At 35.4% G+C, this 20,320-nt stretch overlaps 1 protein-coding gene across 1 annotated transcript in view; it reads right to left on the bottom strand.

The window, feature by feature from the left end:
- Positions 1–4,372: 4,372 nt before the first annotated feature.
- Positions 4,373–20,320, bottom strand: part of LOC108482899 (ABC transporter A family member 1) — a 32,202-nt gene continuing 16,254 nt past the window's right edge. Inside the window, exons 21-40 of the mRNA XM_017785998.2 lie at positions 14,405–15,103; positions 13,993–14,171; positions 12,817–13,027; positions 11,564–11,647; positions 10,724–10,765; positions 10,547–10,643; positions 9,827–9,951; positions 9,635–9,739; positions 8,766–8,912; positions 8,184–8,435; positions 7,955–8,090; positions 7,560–7,639; positions 7,351–7,458; positions 6,957–7,107; positions 6,280–6,416; positions 6,126–6,200; positions 5,720–6,023; positions 5,388–5,521; positions 5,062–5,120; positions 4,373–4,695 (exon numbers count right to left, since the gene is read on the bottom strand). Coding sequence (XP_017641487.1) covers positions 4,614–4,695; positions 5,062–5,120; positions 5,388–5,521; positions 5,720–6,023; positions 6,126–6,200; positions 6,280–6,416; positions 6,957–7,107; positions 7,351–7,458; positions 7,560–7,639; positions 7,955–8,090; positions 8,184–8,435; positions 8,766–8,912; positions 9,635–9,739; positions 9,827–9,951; positions 10,547–10,643; positions 10,724–10,765; positions 11,564–11,647; positions 12,817–13,027; positions 13,993–14,171; positions 14,405–15,103 — 3,207 coding nt within the window. The 3' untranslated portion in view covers positions 4,373–4,613. The remainder of the gene's footprint in view (positions 4,696–5,061; positions 5,121–5,387; positions 5,522–5,719; positions 6,024–6,125; positions 6,201–6,279; positions 6,417–6,956; positions 7,108–7,350; positions 7,459–7,559; positions 7,640–7,954; positions 8,091–8,183; positions 8,436–8,765; positions 8,913–9,634; positions 9,740–9,826; positions 9,952–10,546; positions 10,644–10,723; positions 10,766–11,563; positions 11,648–12,816; positions 13,028–13,992; positions 14,172–14,404; positions 15,104–20,320) is intronic.

Below are 20,320 nucleotides of genomic sequence, written 5' to 3'. Positions count from 1 at the left end.
GTGTGGCATTTGTCAAAGAGCTAAATATGAGAATATAGCCTAACTAGGACTGTTACAACCAATTCCTATTCCTAACCAAGCTTGGAAGGTAATTTCTATGGACTTCATAAAGAGGATCCCAAAATCTATGAAATAAGATTACATACAGGTAGTTGTTGACAAGTTTACCAAATATGCTCACTTTGTGGCCCTATCTCATCCTTACACAGCCCCTTAAATTGCAAAAATCTACCTACACCATATTTACAAACTCCATGGTCATCCTAAATTTGTAATTTCAGACAAAGACAAAGCCTTAACCAGTTTATTTTTGCAACAACTGATGAAAAACCTAGGCACTACAACCTTATCTAGTACAGCATACTATCCTAAAATAGATGGTCAACCAGAAAGGCTTAACTAGTGTCCTGAACAATACTTAAGGTGTATATGCCTATTTAAACCAAGTCTTGGGAAAATTTGCTATCTCAAGTAGAATGGAAGTATAATACAAATTACCACATAGCTCTAGAGAGGACTCCATTTGAAGCATTGTATGGCTACAGACCTCCTAACCTAGTATAGGACACATATTCTCCAGTGGACAGTGTGCAAGATGTTATGCTAGAGAGAGAGTAGCTCAATGATATTCTTAAGGAACAGTCAAGGAAAACACAAAATAGAATGAAGGTATACGTAGATAAGAGAAATAGTGAAAGGAGCTTTGAGGCAGGAGATTAAGTATACCTCAAGTTGCAACCATTATACCTCAAGTTGCAACCATATAGGTAAACTTTTTTGGCTCTTCAGAGGAACTCAAAACTAGCTGCCTGTTACTATAGACCCTACATGATTGAAGTAAAATTTGGGCCAATAGCTTACAAATTAAAGTTTTCAGACTCTACCAAAATCCATCTAATTTTTCACATCAGTCTATTGAAGAATAAAGTGGAAATGGAGTCAATACTTGCCTAAATCCCTAAACGTTAAAGCAAATGACCTAAGGTGTAGGCTAAATTTGATAAAAATGCCCAATATAAAAATATATAGGGAAATGGGTCAGATTTTATGATATTTAGGGAAATAGGTCAATTTTGAAAAAAGAAATAGAAAATGCATCCAGCAAGACACCTTTTTCTGCCATGTCAAATGAAAATGTGTCCTGCTAGAAATACTTTTAGTTTCTCTCTTCAGCCTTTTTTTAAAAGGTTTAAGGTTTTTTAGGGTTTAGAGTTAGAACTTTAAGGATAAAAACCCAAATGTGTTTGTGTTTTTGTTTGAGGTAGACATTGTGATAATTTAAAGGTACATTTGAGTTCACGATGATGTGATAGCGCTCAGAGACCCACACATTTCATTTGATGTGTCGAGATGGAACCATTACCTTAGAATCCCGTCGCATTGCAACTCAGACTCGGAGTTCACAGTGTTTATATGGTCATGGGTTGAAGTATAAGTAAGGGTCCTAGTTGACAATGGTTATGAGGTAACAAGTTGGAGTATAACTTGGGAGCCTAGTTGACAGTGGTTATGTAGCCATAGGTTCAAGTTTTATGATACCACAAAAGGATGTTTTATAAACCCGATACAGAATTTTGAGACCATAATCATAGGGAAAACAAACGGGCTTTCTAGTATAATCAACTTATTCTTTTTCACCATCTCCAACAAAAGCAAATCCTAAACCTAATTTTTGAAACCTGTGATAGAGTTGGATGCAAGACGACTATTAGATGGGAGTGTCTATTGTGGTGGAGAAAAGGTAAAACTTGAATCGGGTTGGCAACGATTATAGTTATTAAAGATTTCTTTAGTCAAAGTAACTGCTTTCGCCCTAAAAAGACCTTCAACTTTTCTCCACCGAAACAGTCACTCCTCCCCATGAAAGTCCACTTGCCCTCAACTCTGTCATAGGTTTCAAACAGGGAGGTTAAAGATACTGTTTTGGTGAAGATGGAGAAAAAGAAAAAGTTGATTATACTGGAAAACCCCTTAGATTTTCCCTTTAATTATGGTCTCAAACTTATGTATTGGGTTTATAAAGTATCCTATTCAGGTAGCATGAAACTTGAACCTGTGACTGCATAACCACTGTCAAATAGGGCCCCTACTTATACTTCAACCCATGACCGTATAACCACGTGAACTAGAAGCTGAGTTGCAATGCGATGGGTTTCTAAGATGATGCTTCAATCCCCACACCGCAGATGAAATGTAGGGGTCTCTGAGTGCCACCGCATCATTGTAAACTCAAACATACCTTAAAACTATCACATTATCTCCCTTAAACACAAATTAATCTTTTCGCCCAAAAATCACAACACTCAACAAAAAAAAACAATTTAGGAGAGATTTTTTATGGTTTAAGGATAGTCGCCGAGAGAGTTGATGGAGTAGGGGGAGCAAACCCTCATTTATATAGGCAACCAAGGGGAAAGAATAGGAAAAAGAAAAACAATGTACCAGCTAGATCTGAAATTCATCCCGAGATTCCCGAGGTGTTTAAAAATTATCTTGGGATTCTCAAGGTGTTTAAAAAATATCTCGAGTTCTGAAAATTTTTCACAAGTTAGGGTTAAAAATGGCAAGGGGAAACACACTCTGGAAAACGCGTTTTTAGTTGAGGTGGCAAAATGTTTATTAAAAGCACGCACTATAGGATGTGCTTTCATCCTACATGGCAGCCATGTCAACTGAAAATACGTCCTACATAATGCACTTTTAGTGAACATTCTGTCACCTCAGCTGAAAACGTGTCCTGTAAAATGAATGCCCGGGCGTATTGTTGTCTTTCAATGGCACTTGCGGAGTTGTCGAGATAATTGAAATTTTCTTCCAACCATTTCATCTCTATTCAGCTACCAAAAAAATTCTCTAAAACCTTGCCTAGTAGTGCATCGTAAATGCCGCTCCAATCATGAATGTCCACTACCCTCGTAACGATTGGCCCATCCACCGGTAAACCAATACGTTGTGACGCTATGTCCTCGAGTGTGATTGCACATTCACTGCATGGAAGATGGAATGTGTGTCTTAGGTCTCTATCTTTCCACCAATACGCTGATAAGTGTGGGATCCCCCCCCCAGCATACGAGACACATGCAAAAATCATGCCTTTTACAAGTCTTCTTCAATTTCACATGGTGCCCTTGCAGATAATTTATGGATGTGCGTCTCTAAAATCCAATCTTCGGCCTAGTTATATAAACATAAAAGAATTATAAATTTTATGATGTAAACAACTTAATAATAAACTTATTTAAAATTAAAAATTAAAAATTATTTTCTTACCATTTGCAATTGGATATTTGAAAAGGTGCTTATCATCGAAATGAATTAGCATAATTTCCATTATAAAAATCAATTAGAAAAATAAATTACAAAATATACAATTAAAACAGTAAGATTTTTAGAGAAATTATCTTTTAAAAATTAAGAACTAAAACCTTCAGAGAATTGACAGAATGGATGAAGTGTGAGAATTGAGAGAATTAGAAGAATGGGATTTGAATGCAAAAGGGAGAAAACAGCTTAGGCTTATATAACAAATAAACTAGTCGTTTATAGCCATTAAAAATAATTTACCCGTCAGGATTTTTGACCGTTTGAAAAACTTACCATTGTCTGAAAACACGTCCAGCAAGAGGCGTTTTCATCTGCCATGGTAGGAAAGCATGTCTAATAAGACACGTTTTCTTTCTGTCTCTAAAATCTACTTTTTTTCCCTAAATAGAGGCCTAATTTACCTATTTTTTTATAAAATTTGACATATTTCTTTAATTTAACCCCAAGGTATATCCTGCTGCAGCCCTTGATAAACAAATAGTCAAACGCCAAAACAAGGCTGTCACATAGCTGCTGATCTAGTGGGTAAACACGGAAACTGGACACCTGGGAAGACTTCACGGTTAAGCGCATTTCCCAGATTTTGATCCTTGGGGACAATGATGGAGTTGATGAATAATTTATTTGGTACAGAATTCTTGCTATATATATACAACCTGCAACGACTGAATGAAAACAGTATTTTTCTCTTCTCAATTTGAAATCTCTAAATTTCCCAAATTTCTTAATTATTCTCCATTTATTCCATTTCACTTCTCGGTCACATGCTAGCTAGATTGTGACAGATTAAACCTTATGGTAACTTGATCCGATCGATAAAGGAGAAAAAAAAGGTTGCTCCTTGGACGTTATTCAGATTATAAGTTAGATGTACAGGGGAAAAAAAAAATAAAGATTTAACAATGTCATTGCTCATTCACCGTATTCAATATATGTTAGCATGCGGAATTTCTTCAATAGATATTTAAACTAAACTTATATTCAAATATAAGTATAATCATCTAAATATATAAAAACAAATCTTTATATCCTGCACCTTGACTTCATCTTTTCAAAAAACAGCCAAAAACAAACATGACCATCTATATCCTTAATTCCATTCAAATAAAAATATGAGAACATTAAATATACGTTTTAATTTGCTTTCAAAAAATCCAAAAGAAGTTTCTTTACATATTTCAATTGTTTGCTTCTCTACTTTTTTTTCTAACTAATATAATACACAATGCCTGCTTATGATATTCACATTTTACCCTCAAAATCTAGGTACAAAGTAACAAGTTGAGCCTTCATGAATTAGATGCAAAATGATTGAATATAGTCTCAAGAGTTGATTGGCTGATACTGTATTCAGCTATGCCCGATCCATTTCTGACGTAAAAATTTCTAAATTCAGTGAAAAAATCCCCCAAAATAATATTACTGAATTTATAAAAAGAAACCCTTCAACATTATCACTTTCTTTAAATAATTCTTTGTACTTTCCTTGCACCTAAATAAACACTTATCCTTTGATTTATATCTAAGCTCACTCTTATTTCAAGTGAAAAGTTAATTCATGTTAAGGTTTACTTAAATAAATTAAAGTTAAGGAGCTAATTTCGGTATGTGTTTAAAGTTTCAGGTGCACAGGAAGTACAAGGGGCTTATTTAAAAAAAAAACAGTGGTAAAGCGTAAGGGATTTTTAATTAGTTTAGCCAAATGAAAAAGGAAAAGGCAGTTTGAGAGATGCTTACCTGTTTCTCTCCAAGTGCCCAAAAACATCCGCTAACGAGAGACCTTCCCCATATGGTAACTGCATCAAAAATTTTCTGGATCAGTTACTATCACTTGACTAAAAATCATGAATCCGCAATATAATGTACAAAAGCGTGATATATTATTATGTTACTCAAACTTGATGAGTTTTGGGCATGAGTATGTCTTCAATATGAGTATACTCTTTTTATTTCTTTCTTTTTTAAAATGATCAAACAATTGAAAACTAGTTGGAAACTAAGGGAGATTGCTTGCTTAGACGTTACGGATGGCGTAAGTAGCTGAAAGTAACTATGAGTTTTACCTGATATTTAACACTTAATCCATTGCAGCCATGGAAAGTTGCACCAGGAAATGAAGAGACTATAAATGAATCAATGGCTGAAAACTTCTCTCGAGCTAGCCACCACTCGGAAAATATTGGCAATGGTATACCACCTATGGAAACTCATAATAAGTCAAAAATGCTGTAAGAAAGGAAAAATAAACAATAGAGGATGATAACACAATAAAAAATGTCTGTTTTACTATGCAGTATAAGTTTAAAATAGTGATAAGAAACAGCATCTTCAAAAAAAAGAAAAAAAGAATCTGCAGTGAATGGATATTAAAGTAACATCAGTATATCATTTATACCTTCCCGAACCAACTGCTCTGACAACTGTTCACCAAAAAGCCCATCAGAATTTGACCTTGAAGAAATAAGTGTCTTCACTCTTTCTTCATTTCCAAGCCAACGTCCAACAACAATTATCATCTCCTTTGACAAGCTAATTTCTGCAACTGATGCATTTCCAGATGTAATGGAGTCGGTGGCCCCAATACAGACTTCAAGATCGTTTAGTAGGCTTCTTGGATGGGAAGGAATGTCAAAGAGCATTTCTTGAATAATGCGGCAAAGATTTTCCAAATCAGAAGCGCTCACTTCAGTGGGTTTAATCTGATCAAAGGTAAGAAGTTAAGGAATTATGAGTTTTCAAGAGTTTCAACTCACATTTGCACATTATTAAATCAACGAATGACATCATATTTAACCACATACCTCCAGCTCAAGATGATTTCCAAACCTTGTTTTTAAGTGCTGGGGACTTCCGATGCACCTTAGCCTGCCTCCAACCTAAATGGCAGACATTGCACATTAAGTGAATGCCAAAAATAATTTTCACAAGGTTTTAGGATGGAAGGAAGATTGGTACCATTATCCCAATTCTGGTACATAGAGCTTGAGCTTCATTCATGCTATGGGTAGTAAGGATCACAGCTGTCTTTCCTTGTCTGGTCGATAGGCGGGATATAACTTCCCACATGAACCTTTTTGCAATGGGATCCATACCTAAAATAATTAACATTAACTAATTGCCAGGAAACAAGGAAAGCTCTAAATATAACTTGCTGAACTTTACATAGCATTCCATTCTTAGACAACAGTTAGCTAGACTGTAATCACGCAATACTCTTAAACGATACACAACAGACTAGAAACTGCCATCAAAGGCTATATCCCTGAGTTGATTATTACCAAGAAGTATGTAACAGGGGTAGACATCTGTTTGCAGAATGGTAGTTCCAGAACTCAAACATGCAGTGTGTAAGAAAACTAATTTAAGACTAAAAATATCAAGGAGCCTTAGAATAAACAAAGTGAAATTTTTGGGACGGAATAACATACAACCACTAGAGAAAATGCAAACCAACGTGCATACAATATATCAAGGAAGCCAAGCCAACATCAAAGATAGATCAGAAGATCTACAAGCTATTTCATAACATTTTAACGTCTAAAGACGGAAACTATTTGCTAGAAAAGGGGAGATGCATGCAAAGCATTCATCAAGTCCTTACAAGAACTTGAGTTTATGTAAGCAGTTTATACCTGTGGATGGCTCATCAAGAATGACAATTGGAGGATCTCCAATCATTGCAATTGCAACAGACAATTTACGCTTGTTCCCTCCACTAAGGGTGTATGATGGTTTATCAGCATGCTTTAGTAAGTCAAACTCCACCAGCTTTTCCAGAACAACCTGCCAAAGCAGTTACATGCATAAAGTGCATTATGTGGTCATTACTGCATCAGCATCAAATTAGTATATTGATGCTAGTGTATTAGCTGGTGTCATGCATTTCAGTTAGAGCTTATAAGACTCAACCAGATAAAGCCTCTCAAATTATTGTACCATGTTGAATGCTTCAAATCAAACTAGAACCCTTCTACCATACTGATGAGGGAGTAAAATGATTAGAATAACTATGATAGATACACATACATCATTCATTCTGTAGTCTGAAACTCCTTTTATCCTTGCATAAAGTTCAAGGTGCTCTTGCACAGTAAGATATTCCAATAAAGCATCAAATTGAGGGCAGTATCCAATCTGTAGGATATTCGTTAAAGAAATTAGTCAAATTCTTTCTGATGAACTATTCAAACTGTTAGATCAAACATGAGTATGATAAACAAAGGAATCTAACTTACATGACGACGGGCAGCCTCTGGATTCAAAGATATATCTTTTCCAAAAATAAAGGCAGTTCCTTCAGTTGGAGATTCTTCTCCTGTATGGTGGAAAAGAAAAAGAAATTGATGTGGTTCAGAAGTCTTAAAATCTTACAATTGCCATAATCTCTAAACAGAGTTGAGTTCTCATAAAGATTTATGAACCAGATACTATACAATGTAGCAGAGTTTAAGAGAAAGAAATAGTATAAGTAAATTACTAATAATGATGGAAGCTTAGTCATTGTTCGTGAATTCAATTATTCCACAATATTAAGAAACACATTAACAAAACAGCCAGGCATAAAATAGGCTAACTTTGTAGTGTTCTTCAGATAAAATATTGATGTCTAAGCAGGACAAGTGAAGAATACCAGTTAGCATTGACAAAGTGGTAGTTTTCCCGGCTCCATTTGTTCCCAAAAAGCCAAAACATTCTCCAGCCTGAACAGAGAAAGTTAAGGAGTCTACAGCTACTTTTGCACGGTGATGATTTCCTCCAGGATAAACCTGAGATTGATTGATGAACGTTACTACCAAGCAATAATGAGAGTACGAGAATGACATGACTAAAATCAAGGACAGTAGAGTTCATAGAGATACCTTCCGAAGATTACGCAAGAAAAGAATGGTATTGTCAATGGAACCAGAAAGTACCCTATTTCTTTCTGTTCTTACATCTATGTCTTCATCAAGGTGAACAGAGGTCTCAGAGGAAGATTTCAGAAAAGGTTCCAAAACAGAATCATCACCCTGAATTTTTTTTTTCCTCCACCACTCCATTAGTCTTGCAGGAGTCAATTTACAAGTAGGCAAGAGTTCAAGCCCAAGAGTCAGAAAAAAGTAACCAATGGCCTGTCAAAGAAAGAAAATTGAATGAGATCCAAATCAACTTAATCTTAAAGGAAAATGGCCTGTCACATCAAGAGACATGTTTGTTTTATTTGAAACTACATCTAAAAGGAAAATCAAGATGAAACAAATGGCTATTTCTAGAAGTTCTACAAACAACTCCTAGGAGAAATGAAATTAGTTTTCTAGTCAGAACAAAATGGGATACAAAAGGGTAATGATGATTCTCCACGTGCACTACTCAAAACTGTATTCACCAAGGACCTACTCAAAAATGATGATAAGCATAATAGAAGAAGACAATAAAGCCAAAAGAATGAGAAAGATAATAACCTCAATTCCAAGATAACAAATGGAAGCACCAGTTACATTCCAATCAAAAATCCCATCACTAGATTTATCTTTCATCCCTTGCCGAAGAAGAGCCAGTGAAGCAAGCCCATCGGCAAAGCAGAACCCAGGAGATAATCTGAAGAAATTCTGGAGAAATACATAACTTCTTAGTCAAGTTCACCAATATAGCAAGCAATCTTGCAGGATATTGAACAAGGTATGGGAGACCGTGTGTAATTTAGGTTCTAATCAGTTATTGACCAAACATTTGAAAGATGTTAGTAGCGTTAATTCTCTCCAGATGTCAGCAAATAACGTTTTGCAAGCTAATATAATTGTGAGGTAAATAAAGGTATTGGAGCAGTCTGAATCATTCAGGAGTATATATAGCAACATGTTCAATTTAAAACACATAAGCAAGTGCTTATAAATCAAACTTGCTACTAGACTAACACTTGAAACTAATAAATCATTGTTGACATGAGTGACAAAGAATACCCAAAAAAAAACAAAAATAAGAATAACAGATAAGAAATCAGTGATCTTGAAAAGCCTGTGAGGCAGTGTGAATTTCCATAAAAAAAGAAGGTTTTAGTTTCAGTTTCATAAATTTATTATTGTTTACACTAAAAAAGTGCCACTATATCTAAACTTGAATGTCAAGATTCAGCTCACTAGCTGAAGGTTAGGTTATAACAATCATGTCGGCTCTGATGATTGAATATTAGTGATATTGAGGAAAAGAAAAAGTTGAAAGAAGTCTACATTTTTTTTTTTTTTGCCAACGAAATAAGTTTACATTTATTTACTCTGAAACATAGACAATCATAGCAACTGGCAATCTAACTACTGAGCTTAAAGAAACCAACCTTCAGAAAAGAATTTGCACTTGCAGTTGTTTTTATAAGCCCCATGATAAATGAAATAACCATGAGAATGAGTCCTGTGAAAAAGTGGATCAGGAGAACCACATTCTGCCCATGCACAACAACATTTTTTTGTTATTAACAAAATGTCTTAAATGCTGATGATATAACCATGAGAAAAGAATGTTACCCTACCTGGGCCATAGAGTGGTCAGAGAAGAAGAATGTAAGACAATATGTTGATGATGCAATTGCCAGACCATACTCCAGAAACATGATGACAGTTGGCAAGAAGCCTCTTCCAATGAATTGATCAAGACCTACAGAACCAAATTAAATTTACATAACAGCTTAAAACGAAATTAAACCAGGTAAATCTGCATGACAAAGTGATGATATAACATGGAGAAAAAGATGGATAACTCATTAAGTCAAGTTACATATCTCATGAGTCATGCACCAAGTGTCAACTGTCACAAGGTGGGATATAAACAGCCAAGTAGCATCTCATTTTTGTCGGTAGAAAACTTAGTACTATCTTTTTCAAAATTATTTATTTGCAAAAAATTATCTTATGAATAATAGCCGAACATCTCTGAGAAACTACTGCACATGATGTCCACATTCAATACTTTCCAGGGATTTGAAAGTGTTATGGCACTTCGGAAAATACAAAGCGAAATTAGATTCCACCATTGTTGATGTTTAATATCTCTCGTTAATTAATAGAAAATATACAAAATTCAATACATTTAATTACTATCTTGGATATCTAGCAACTCCCGAAGCATTTTGGACGCTCAACATGTTCAATGAATGCATGACAGCCAGTAATAATCAATAATATGAGCATTATCAGTATGTTTTTGCTTACATGAGAAGAATACAATTAGGAATGCAAGCATAGGAACATACCAAACACATAGAAGAGAACCATGCCAAAAGTTGAAGGAAATAAGAAACTGATGAAGTCCCATATGTACGTTGAAACCCAATATGAAATTACAGAAACCTGAGAAAAAATATTTTATAATGAAATACATATACTGCTTAAACAAATTTAGTTGGATTATTGGGTGAAATAAAACATACACCACTGATCAGTTGTTGGTGCTTAGCTTTAACTTCCTGTTCCTGCATCAAATAAGACAGCTGAAATCAGGGATGAACCTTTTTTCCACAAATATGCAAGTTTTCAATGCGGACATAACTGAGGTAAGAGCTTCAATAGCAGTTGTCTATGTTACATGCAGAGATAAGTGAATTAATCAGAAAACAAAAATATTTCATCTAGAGACAAACAACTATTTAGTTGCTATACATTTGACTGAAAGGGATTGGAGGGATGAAATAGTAAATGCAGAAAAAGACTTACACCCAGTAAACATGAGATTATGAAGAGTAGAATTTAGACAGGGAACAGTACAGAGGAAGCAAAAGCTAAATAGAAGTGTTTGATAGAAAAGGTCAGATCCCCATTACTACTCAAGAAAGTTGTACTTGACATTCTCCTAGGAAACAAGAATACCAAACTGGCACCCTCAAACTAAATTTGATGAGCGCAACAGAATGCACAACCTATGGTACTGAATCCTGGAAACACTTGCATTAGCCAAATGTTGGTCCACCAAGAAATCTATGAAACAAAATTCAGCCAAAAAAAATAGACTTTGTACTAACCAAACCTCATTAATGAGCAAGTGAATGTTTTCTATGAATATGAAATAGTATTAAGAAAGTTCCTACTTTATTTCCTTCTCTTTTTTCCTCTTTCTTATTCTTATCTCTAGATCACTAAAGAAAAATGAGCCAATAAAAGGACTAACTGAATTTTCAACAAAGGCAAACAACATCGTCTTTCCACATCTACAATTTATTGTTTGTTATTGAGAATAACTAAGTATCCTATGACGCTGCAGCCTAGGATTATACCTTTACGAGGGGAACAGCAAATGAAGCAGGAATGAATGAGAAGGCTATGTTAACAATAATTGCAGCAGAGAATGCATCCAGATCCTGTAAAATGTAAATGATAAATCGAAGTGAATATCCAGCAGGTGTGGTTAAACAAAATGAAAAAAGAAAATCAACGAGCAGTACATCATTTAGAAACTAAAATATTGGTTTAAAAAGTGCAAAACAGAGACTCAAGAGCAATTCACTTATTTATGTTTGGAGATATAGGCAAATTAGCAAGCACACAAGTAAACCATCAGCTTGCATGCAAGGTCCACTTCAAATGTACCAGTTAGAAGAAAGATACCGTACTAGTTAGAAGAAAGATGCTCGTCTTAAAGGATCAAGGGTACAGAATGGCCCAGGGTATGCCATCTGCATCCATAAATAAACTTACTGGTACCTTCCATCCAATCTAGCCCCAGTGATAACCCCTCCTCTTCCCTTCCTTTCCTTAATAGAACAATTGTGTGCATTCCTTTGATGATTTATTAGACCTCCCACATTTTTCTACCTTGGTAAATTCCTTGCAGTAGTTCATCAATATTATGAAGAAGTGCACACGCACAAAAAACACAAAAAAAATAATCTTTGATTTGAAAGCGTTTACATGCATGTTAGAAACATTTTAAACATTTTAATCCCTCATTTTTTCTCACATAAATATTCCTAGTGCCAATTTGTCAATATTCAAGATGGCAGAAAACAAATTATTAAGATCTTCTTCATAGGCAAATTTAAGGGGGTCAGGCAGGGGCCTCGGCCCCCCAAAAAATGAAAAATATTCAATTTAGTCCCTTTTTAATAATGGAAATTTAAGTTAATATATGGTAAAATTGCACTTTGGCCCCTCAAAAAATGAAAATTTTCCGTTTAATGCCTTTAAAAATGATGAAATCATAAATTAATAAATAATAAAATTATATTTTGACCTTTCAAAAATTATAATTTAATTTCAGCTCCCACTAAAAAAAATTTGGATTCGCCCCTGATCTTATTAGTTTTTCTTTTCAAAAAGCAAGAATGTTAATTTTATAACATAACATCTACCCTAAAACCAAATAGAAACAGGTACAGAGATTGTTTTATGTGTAAACTTTAAAATCCTAGAGTACCCCAAACTTAACACTGTGGAACTTATTTTCTCAGAAATTAACACAAAACATTACAGGGTGTAAATATATGTCAAAATTGCAACCACATATTATATTAATAGGAGAGAAGCTTACATGATGCTGTAAACGCTGGCTTTTTGTCATCGGAAGAGGATGATTACGTGCTCGAATCGTCATATTTTTGTCCCTAGTAGCAAGCCTAAGAATTGCAGAGTTCATCAAGTTGATAAAGGTTGGAGCAGCATGCTGACAAGAACTATTGTGCAATACAGTATACCCCAAACTCCCATCATCATACTGCTCATCCATCACAACTGCCCCATACCTATCAATACAAACATAAAAGATAATATATATATATTTAAAAAAGTAACAAACATGCTTTAAGTAAGCGATTCCAATCCCAGTTGCCTTCCATCATATTGGAATACTCAAACAGAGGAAGGAAACTACAGGAAACTAAAAGTTTTAGGCACATTATTCAACTCCCGACAGAGTAGGCTGAAACTAGAGAAAAAACCATAAAGCAAAAGAGAAAAGGCATGTGAACCCAAGTTGGAGATAATGCTGATTCCAAAATGGCTTGCCAATAAAACATAAAATCAGAAAAATAACACAATCAGAAAAATAATGGCAACAGAACCCAACTCAAAAACCTTCATTGAACTATTTTGGCTTGGTTTCATGAGTTCTTTTCTATGTTCTACATACAAAGCAGCAGCATCCTTATGCCACATGCAACAAAGTCCCTTTTACCTATTTTACTTAATCTCAAGATCTTCCATTTCTGCATAATCTACTTGAAATAAAGTAACTCCTCTAACCTCATACCAAACACACGCACACAAAAAAAGGAAAATGCAGTTTCACTTTGAGATATCGAAAAATATAAGCTCAAAATATGAAGAACATTCCACACCAATTAAATCAAAAGGCTTGACATGTCTAACAACAAATATAAAAGGCTGGACTCTGTGCTAGTGAGGCTTGAAAAATACATCTACAGCTGTGAAAATAAACACAATCTTAAAAGAGAACAAGCAATAATAAATTTCTCTTATTAAAGAGATAAAACTGAAAAAAGTACAAATAAACAAGTGTTGAAAATATGATAAACAAAAGCTTTTAGAGGGCATAACCATGCAGTGATGGACTTTGCATGCTACAAATAATTTAATGTTTCTCACAAAAATACAAACATGATTGATTACTATCAAATAAGACATCTTCTGCATCAAGACCAGATAAACAGAATATAAGAAAATAATTTTGTGATTAAGGAAGATCTACCTTGACTGGTATGATTCGTTAAAGCTAGACATTAGAAATTCACTCATTGAAAGCAAAACAGGTCCTAAAGTTGGTCCTGCTGCCTCTACAGCATCGGCTAAAGCCCTTTCTGAATCAGGAAATTTGTATGAAGTCGGTTTAAAATTTTGAATCCACCCTCCTTCAACATTTTTTGCTACCTACAGTTGACAGCTTTAGAGAGAGGAATCGTATCTCTTATAATGTCACCATCAAAAGAAGCATGAGAAGCATGACAGTATCATGACTTAAGCAGTATACTACTTTGTACCAAAATAATAATAAAGCACTATGCTCGTTCTAATGAAATCAGAAAATAGAACTCGACAAAAGTTAAAAAGAAAAAAGAAAAAAAAAAAGGAAGAAGAAGAAGAAGAAGGAAAGAATAACCAACCTCTTTTGCAATAGGCCAGGACAGATCAAATGGAATTGGACCACCACCACCAGAACCACTTAAAAGAGGATTAAAAACTGAAGTGGTGAATGTCACAGACTGCTGCTCAGGATGTGGCTTAAGCTTGAGAAAAAGAAGACCAAAAAGCAAGAAGATCACAGGAATCAAAAGCTGAAAAACAATTGTTTTGCGGTCTCTTCGTGCAGAAACAGCTCTCTTTATGAGCAACGCCTTAGTATGTTGCCAAAAGATTGACCTAGAAATCATGCAACAGCTGCAGCATTGCATACTTAAGAAGTGCATGAAACTTAGAAATATAGAAACAAATAGGCCACAAAATCTGGTCACTATGGAAGATATGCCCTCAATAATCTTTTTATAGCTTCCCGAAAGCTTCGCATAGGAAATTCTTTTGGGCACTTGCTCGCCAGTAGGAATAGAATCAATTGAAACAAAATTATTTCCCTCTTGGACAGATTCAGCTTCATCAAAGTCGCACCCAGCAACCCTCAAGAACACTTCCTCCAAGGTTGTAACAGATATGCCATAACTTTCAATGCCAAAATAATTTTTATCCTCGCTAATGCTTGTTTCTGAGTTAGAAACTGATCTTCCTATACAACTCTCAATCTCCCTAAACATACTTTCAAAGACTGATGAAGCTGCCAGAGGAAGCTTGAAGGAAATTTCAGTTCCAACCTGGAAGATAATAAACAATTATATTACATAATATAGAACATATATATTTTCAGACCCACTTTTACCAGAACTACCATCATGGATAAAGAATTCTGAGTTATGGTTCACTTTCACTTTGTCCGTAATTATAGCTAGCTATAGTTTCCTTCTATTTCTTCGCCTGTTTGCACATTTTTTCTGGTATAAGATAGAACTAGCATTACAGAAACTTCGGCTCTATTTGGATTTAGAAAACAGAGGCCATTTTCATTTTCATTTTCATTTTCATTTTCATTTTCATTTTCATTTTCATTTTCATTTTCAAAAAGGAAGAAGACAAGAAAATGTGTTTGGTTGAAAATTTTAAAAACTTTTGGAAAATGAAAATTTGTGAAAACTAGAAAACAAAAAAGTTGTTTTCATCATTTCCACTAAAAATGCTTTGCAAATTGGAAAAGTTGAAAACAAGGGTTTGTGTTTAGCTTTAATTGTAATTTATGAATTGCCCCTAGTTCAAATCCATGTATACACAATTTTCCAACATTTTAAATCTCAAATCTCGAACCTTGGTTCAAGTCCTATAATTGTAAGAACTTTTTTGTTTTTATTTCACATTAATCTACTATGAGAAAATAGATAAAAACACTTTAATTATTGGAAAAAAAATTATTTACCAAAAGTATTTTCCAACTTTTATAAGCAAAAATTATATATTCCACCCTACCTTCTTCACATGTAATAAAACCATCGCATTACATGCCTTCAGTAACAAGCAGATACACTAAACAATAATCAGAGATCTTTCTATTAACTCCTAAACAATTCAGACTCATTGAGGAAAGAATACCCAGTAATTCAAACAAAATAGTTAGCCCGTTAAGCATTAGGTGTATGTAGGAATTATAGAAATATATGAACTGTTGTCATCCCTTCAGTTAAGGGATTCTGTAAATATTCTTTTTATTACAATCCCTTATTTTAAGGGATCATATCACCTAATATTAGTATCTTTCCTAACTTAGAGTTTCCTAAATTAGAGACATAGTTTGTATATATAAAAGATGTAATATGTTCTATTGAAAAATAAGAAAAAGATAGAGAATTACTCTGATTTCTACATGGTATCAAATTAGGTTACGGTTTCTTTCCAACCTAGACCATGTCCGACACTTCTTCTTCTCCTACTCCAGAGATTACTTCAAATCCAGAAAATTTTTCTGGTTCTGATGCTCAATCAAATTCAAATTCGTCTAGATTGACTATCACCTACCATTGATTGAATGGCAACAATTTTCTTGAATGGTCCCAATCAGTTAAGATTTTTCTCTTGGGCAGAGAAAGATTGGGCTATGTTACTGGTGAAATAAAGAAGCCTGCTGTGACTGACACTGGTTTTGCTAAGTGGATGCATGACAATGGTCAGGTTATGACTTGGCTCCTTAATTCCATGGCCCCGAGTATTAAGCAGAAACTTTCTTCTTTACACCACAGCCGCTAAAATCTGGAGTGCAGTCCGCGAAACCTACTCTAGCACTGATAACATTGTCGAATTGTATCATATTGAAGATCAGGCAGCCACCCTTAATCAGGGAACCATGCCCGCCACTCTCTACTACAATACCCTTATCGCTTTTTGGCAGCAATTAGATTTGTATGCACAGCACGATTGGGCAGATACAAGAGATGCTGCCCTTTATCAGCAAATTGTCACTCAGCGAAGGCTTTTTCAATTTCTCCAAGGCTTAAACAAGGACCTGGACGAGGTTCGCCAGAGGGTCCTGGCTATTTCTCCTCTTCCCTCCCTTCGAGAGGCTTTCTCTATGGTCAAGAAGGAAGAAAGCCGAAGGTGTGTGATGCTGCCCGATGAACCATATTACACTCCTGAAGGATCTGCCTTACTGACCCATCAATCATCTTCCTCTTCCAAACGGGGGAGACCTTGGTGTGATCATTGCAAAAAGCCTGGCCACTCTAAGGAGAAGTGTTGGAAGCTTCATGGTAAGTCTCAGGATTGGAAGTCCAAGAACTCTCAAGATCATAAATCTAGCCTTGTCGCTGCCACATCTGTCACTAGCTTCACCAAAGAACAGATTGCTAAACTTCAAAAACTGTTTGGAAAGTTTCAGGGGTCTTGTGAGGGTAATCTGGTCATGAAAGAACCAGAAGATAACCCTTCTTCCACAGCATTTTTCTCCTCCCAGTTCACTCCTAATTGGATCATTGATTCTGGTGCTACGGATCATATGACTGGTAACAAGGCCTTGTTTCACAATTTTTTCCAAACCTTTGGTAAAGTTGTCAGAACAGCTTATGGTTCCTTATGCAAAATAGGACATGGCACTGTTGTTCTCAATGAACAGATTGCTCTTAAAAATGTTCTCTTTGTACCAAATCTGGCTTGCAATCTCATTTTTGTTAGTAAACTTTTCACAGACTTGCACTGCTCCACAATTTTTAATGATCTTGATTGTACTTTGCAGGCACTGAACTCGAAGAAGATGATTGGTAAGGCCAGCTTGCAGAATGGCCCCTATATCCTCCCTTCCTCTCCTAAAACCGAGATCTCCAAATCTTTCACCGCTTTAAAAAAGTTGATACTATTATGTTATGGCATTTTCGTTTAGGCCATCCTAGTTTCCAATACCTTGCAAAATTGTTTCCTGCTCTATTCATTAATAAAAGGCCAATTTCTTTTTCTTGCACAGTTTGCTCTCTTGCCAAACATACTAAATCATTTTATTTTCCTTCTACATACAAGCCTTCTCACCCTTTTGTTTTAATCCATAGTGATATTTGGAGTCCTTCTCTGGTGAAGAATGTTAATAATTGTAAATGGTTTATCACTTTCATTGATGATCACAGTAGGATAACTTGGACTTATTTGCTGAAAGATAAATCTGAAACTGCTGGTATTTTTGCACAATTTTATAACATGGTTCTCACTCAATTTGGGTCTAAAATTCAGCTCTTTAAATCTGATAATGGAAGTGAATTTTTTGCTAGGTCTTTGGGTGATTTTTTTAGGGAAAAGGGCATAGTTCAGCTTAGTTCTTGTGTTGGAACCCCACAACAAAACGGCATTGCCGAAAGAAAAAATAGGCACCTCCTCAAAGTTACTCGTTCTCTTCTGTTTACCACTAATGTTCCCAAATATTTGTGGGGGGAAGCCTTATTAACTGCCACATATTTAATCAACCGAATGCCTAGTAAGGTTTTAAAATTTCATACACCTCAATCTATATTTTTGCAGCACTTTCCCAATTTTAAGCCTATCTCCTCCATTCTGCCACTTAAAATCTTTGGCTGCACTGTTTTTATCCAAAATATTGCTCCTAATAAGTCCAAGTTAGGTCCTAAGTCTTTAAAATGAATACTGGTTGGGTATTCTTTAATCAAGAAGGCTTATAAATGCTATCATCCTCCTTCTAAACGATTTTTTACCACTATGGATATAACATTTTTTACCACTATTTTCGCCTTTACCTACAGATTTGTCACCCGTGACTACTCCCATTGATTCTCCTGTAATACCTATCACTAATTCAACCACACCTATTTTAAATACCCTTCCTGAAAATACACCTACTCCTATTGAAAGTCTTCCAAAAACAACACCACCCAGACAGCTTCGTGTCTGCACAAAAAAAAGAAATATATCCCTGAGACTGTTTTGCAATCTGATTCTTGCCGAGAATTAGATTTGGGTCTAACTGCCGTAATGGAAGAAGAAATCAGTAAGTCCACTACTCTAGATGACTTCCCTATTGCTATTAGAAAAGGAGTAAAACAGTGCACCAAACATCCTATTGAAAAATTTGCTGGTTATAATTCATTGATGCCTTCTTTTCAAGCATTTACAGCAACCTTGGATAAAGAACAGGTTCCCACAAGCATAGCTGAAGCACTAAAGGATCCAAAATGGAGAAGGGCTGTTGAAGAGGAAATTTGTACACTAGAAAAAAATGCTACTTGGACCGTTACAGACCTTCCTCAAGGAAAAACAGCTGTCGGTTGTACATGGATCTTTGTTGTAAAGTATAACTCCAATGGAAGTATCCAACGATACAAAGGTAGACTAGTGGCCAGAGGCTTTACGCAAACATATGGGATAGATTTCACAGAAACTTTTGCACCTGTGGCAAAGCTTAACACTATTCGAGTACTCCTAAGTTTGGTTGTAAATTGCGATTGGCAATTACACCAACTTGATGTAAAAAACGCATTTCTTAATGGCAAGCTAGAGAAAGAAGTCTATATGAAATTGCCACCTGGCTTAAAGTCTACTGAAGGTAGCAACAATGTTTGCAAGCTCAACAAGTCTCTATACGGGTTAAAACAATCGTCCAGATCTTGGTTCGAGAGGTTCGCTAAAGTTATTCTTAAAAATGGCTACAAGCAGTCCCTTGCCGATCATACTCTTTTCATCAAGGTAACTTCTACAAATAAAAAAGCTATCCTAATTGTGTACGTGGATAACATAATTCTTACTAGAGATGATGAGGAAGAGATTAGCAATTTGAAGAAGTTGTTAAACAAGGAATTCGAAACCAAGGACTTGGGAAAGCTAAGGTATTTCCTAGGAATGGAGGTGGCAAGATCAAAAGAAGGACTTGTGATCAACCAAAGAATGTACTTGATTTACTCAAAGAAACTAGTTTTCTTGGTTGTAAGCCGGCTGATACACCAATGAAAGCAAACTTGAGATTCAACAAAGAAGATGGGACCTTAGTAGACAGAGAGAAATTTCAAAGATTAGTTGGGAAACTAATTTACTTATCCTTGACGAGGCCAGATATAGCCTTTCCCGTAAATGTGATAAGTCAACACATGACTAATCCTACTGAAGAGCATATGGCAGCAGCAAATAGAATTCTCAAGTACTTGAAGAAAACTCCAGGACACGACTTAATGTTTAAGAAGACACAAGATAGAACTGTTAAGATTTTTACAGACTCTAGTTGGGCCGGAGATCTCACTGAAAGAATATCCACCGGTGGCTACTGCACTTTTGTTTGGGGTAACCTTACAACTTGGAGAAGTAAAAAACAATCTGTCGTTTCAATGAGTAGTGCTGAAGCTGAATTTAGAGCACTAGCTTTGGGAATATGCGAAGGAATTTGGCTACTTAAATTACTAAACGAACTTGGCACTAATTAGGAGGATCACTTTGAAGTTTTGTGTGATAATCAATCTGCCATTCAGATTGCCAAAAACCCAGTTCAACATGACCGAACAAAG

The sequence above is a fragment of the Gossypium arboreum genome, chromosome 1, assembly GCF_025698485.1.
Source record: "Gossypium arboreum isolate Shixiya-1 chromosome 1, ASM2569848v2, whole genome shotgun sequence".
NCBI classification, from domain to species: Eukaryota; Viridiplantae; Streptophyta; class Magnoliopsida; order Malvales; family Malvaceae; genus Gossypium; species Gossypium arboreum.
The sequence above is the reverse complement of the archived record's forward strand: the minus strand, read 5'-3'. Positions and strand labels throughout refer to the sequence as shown.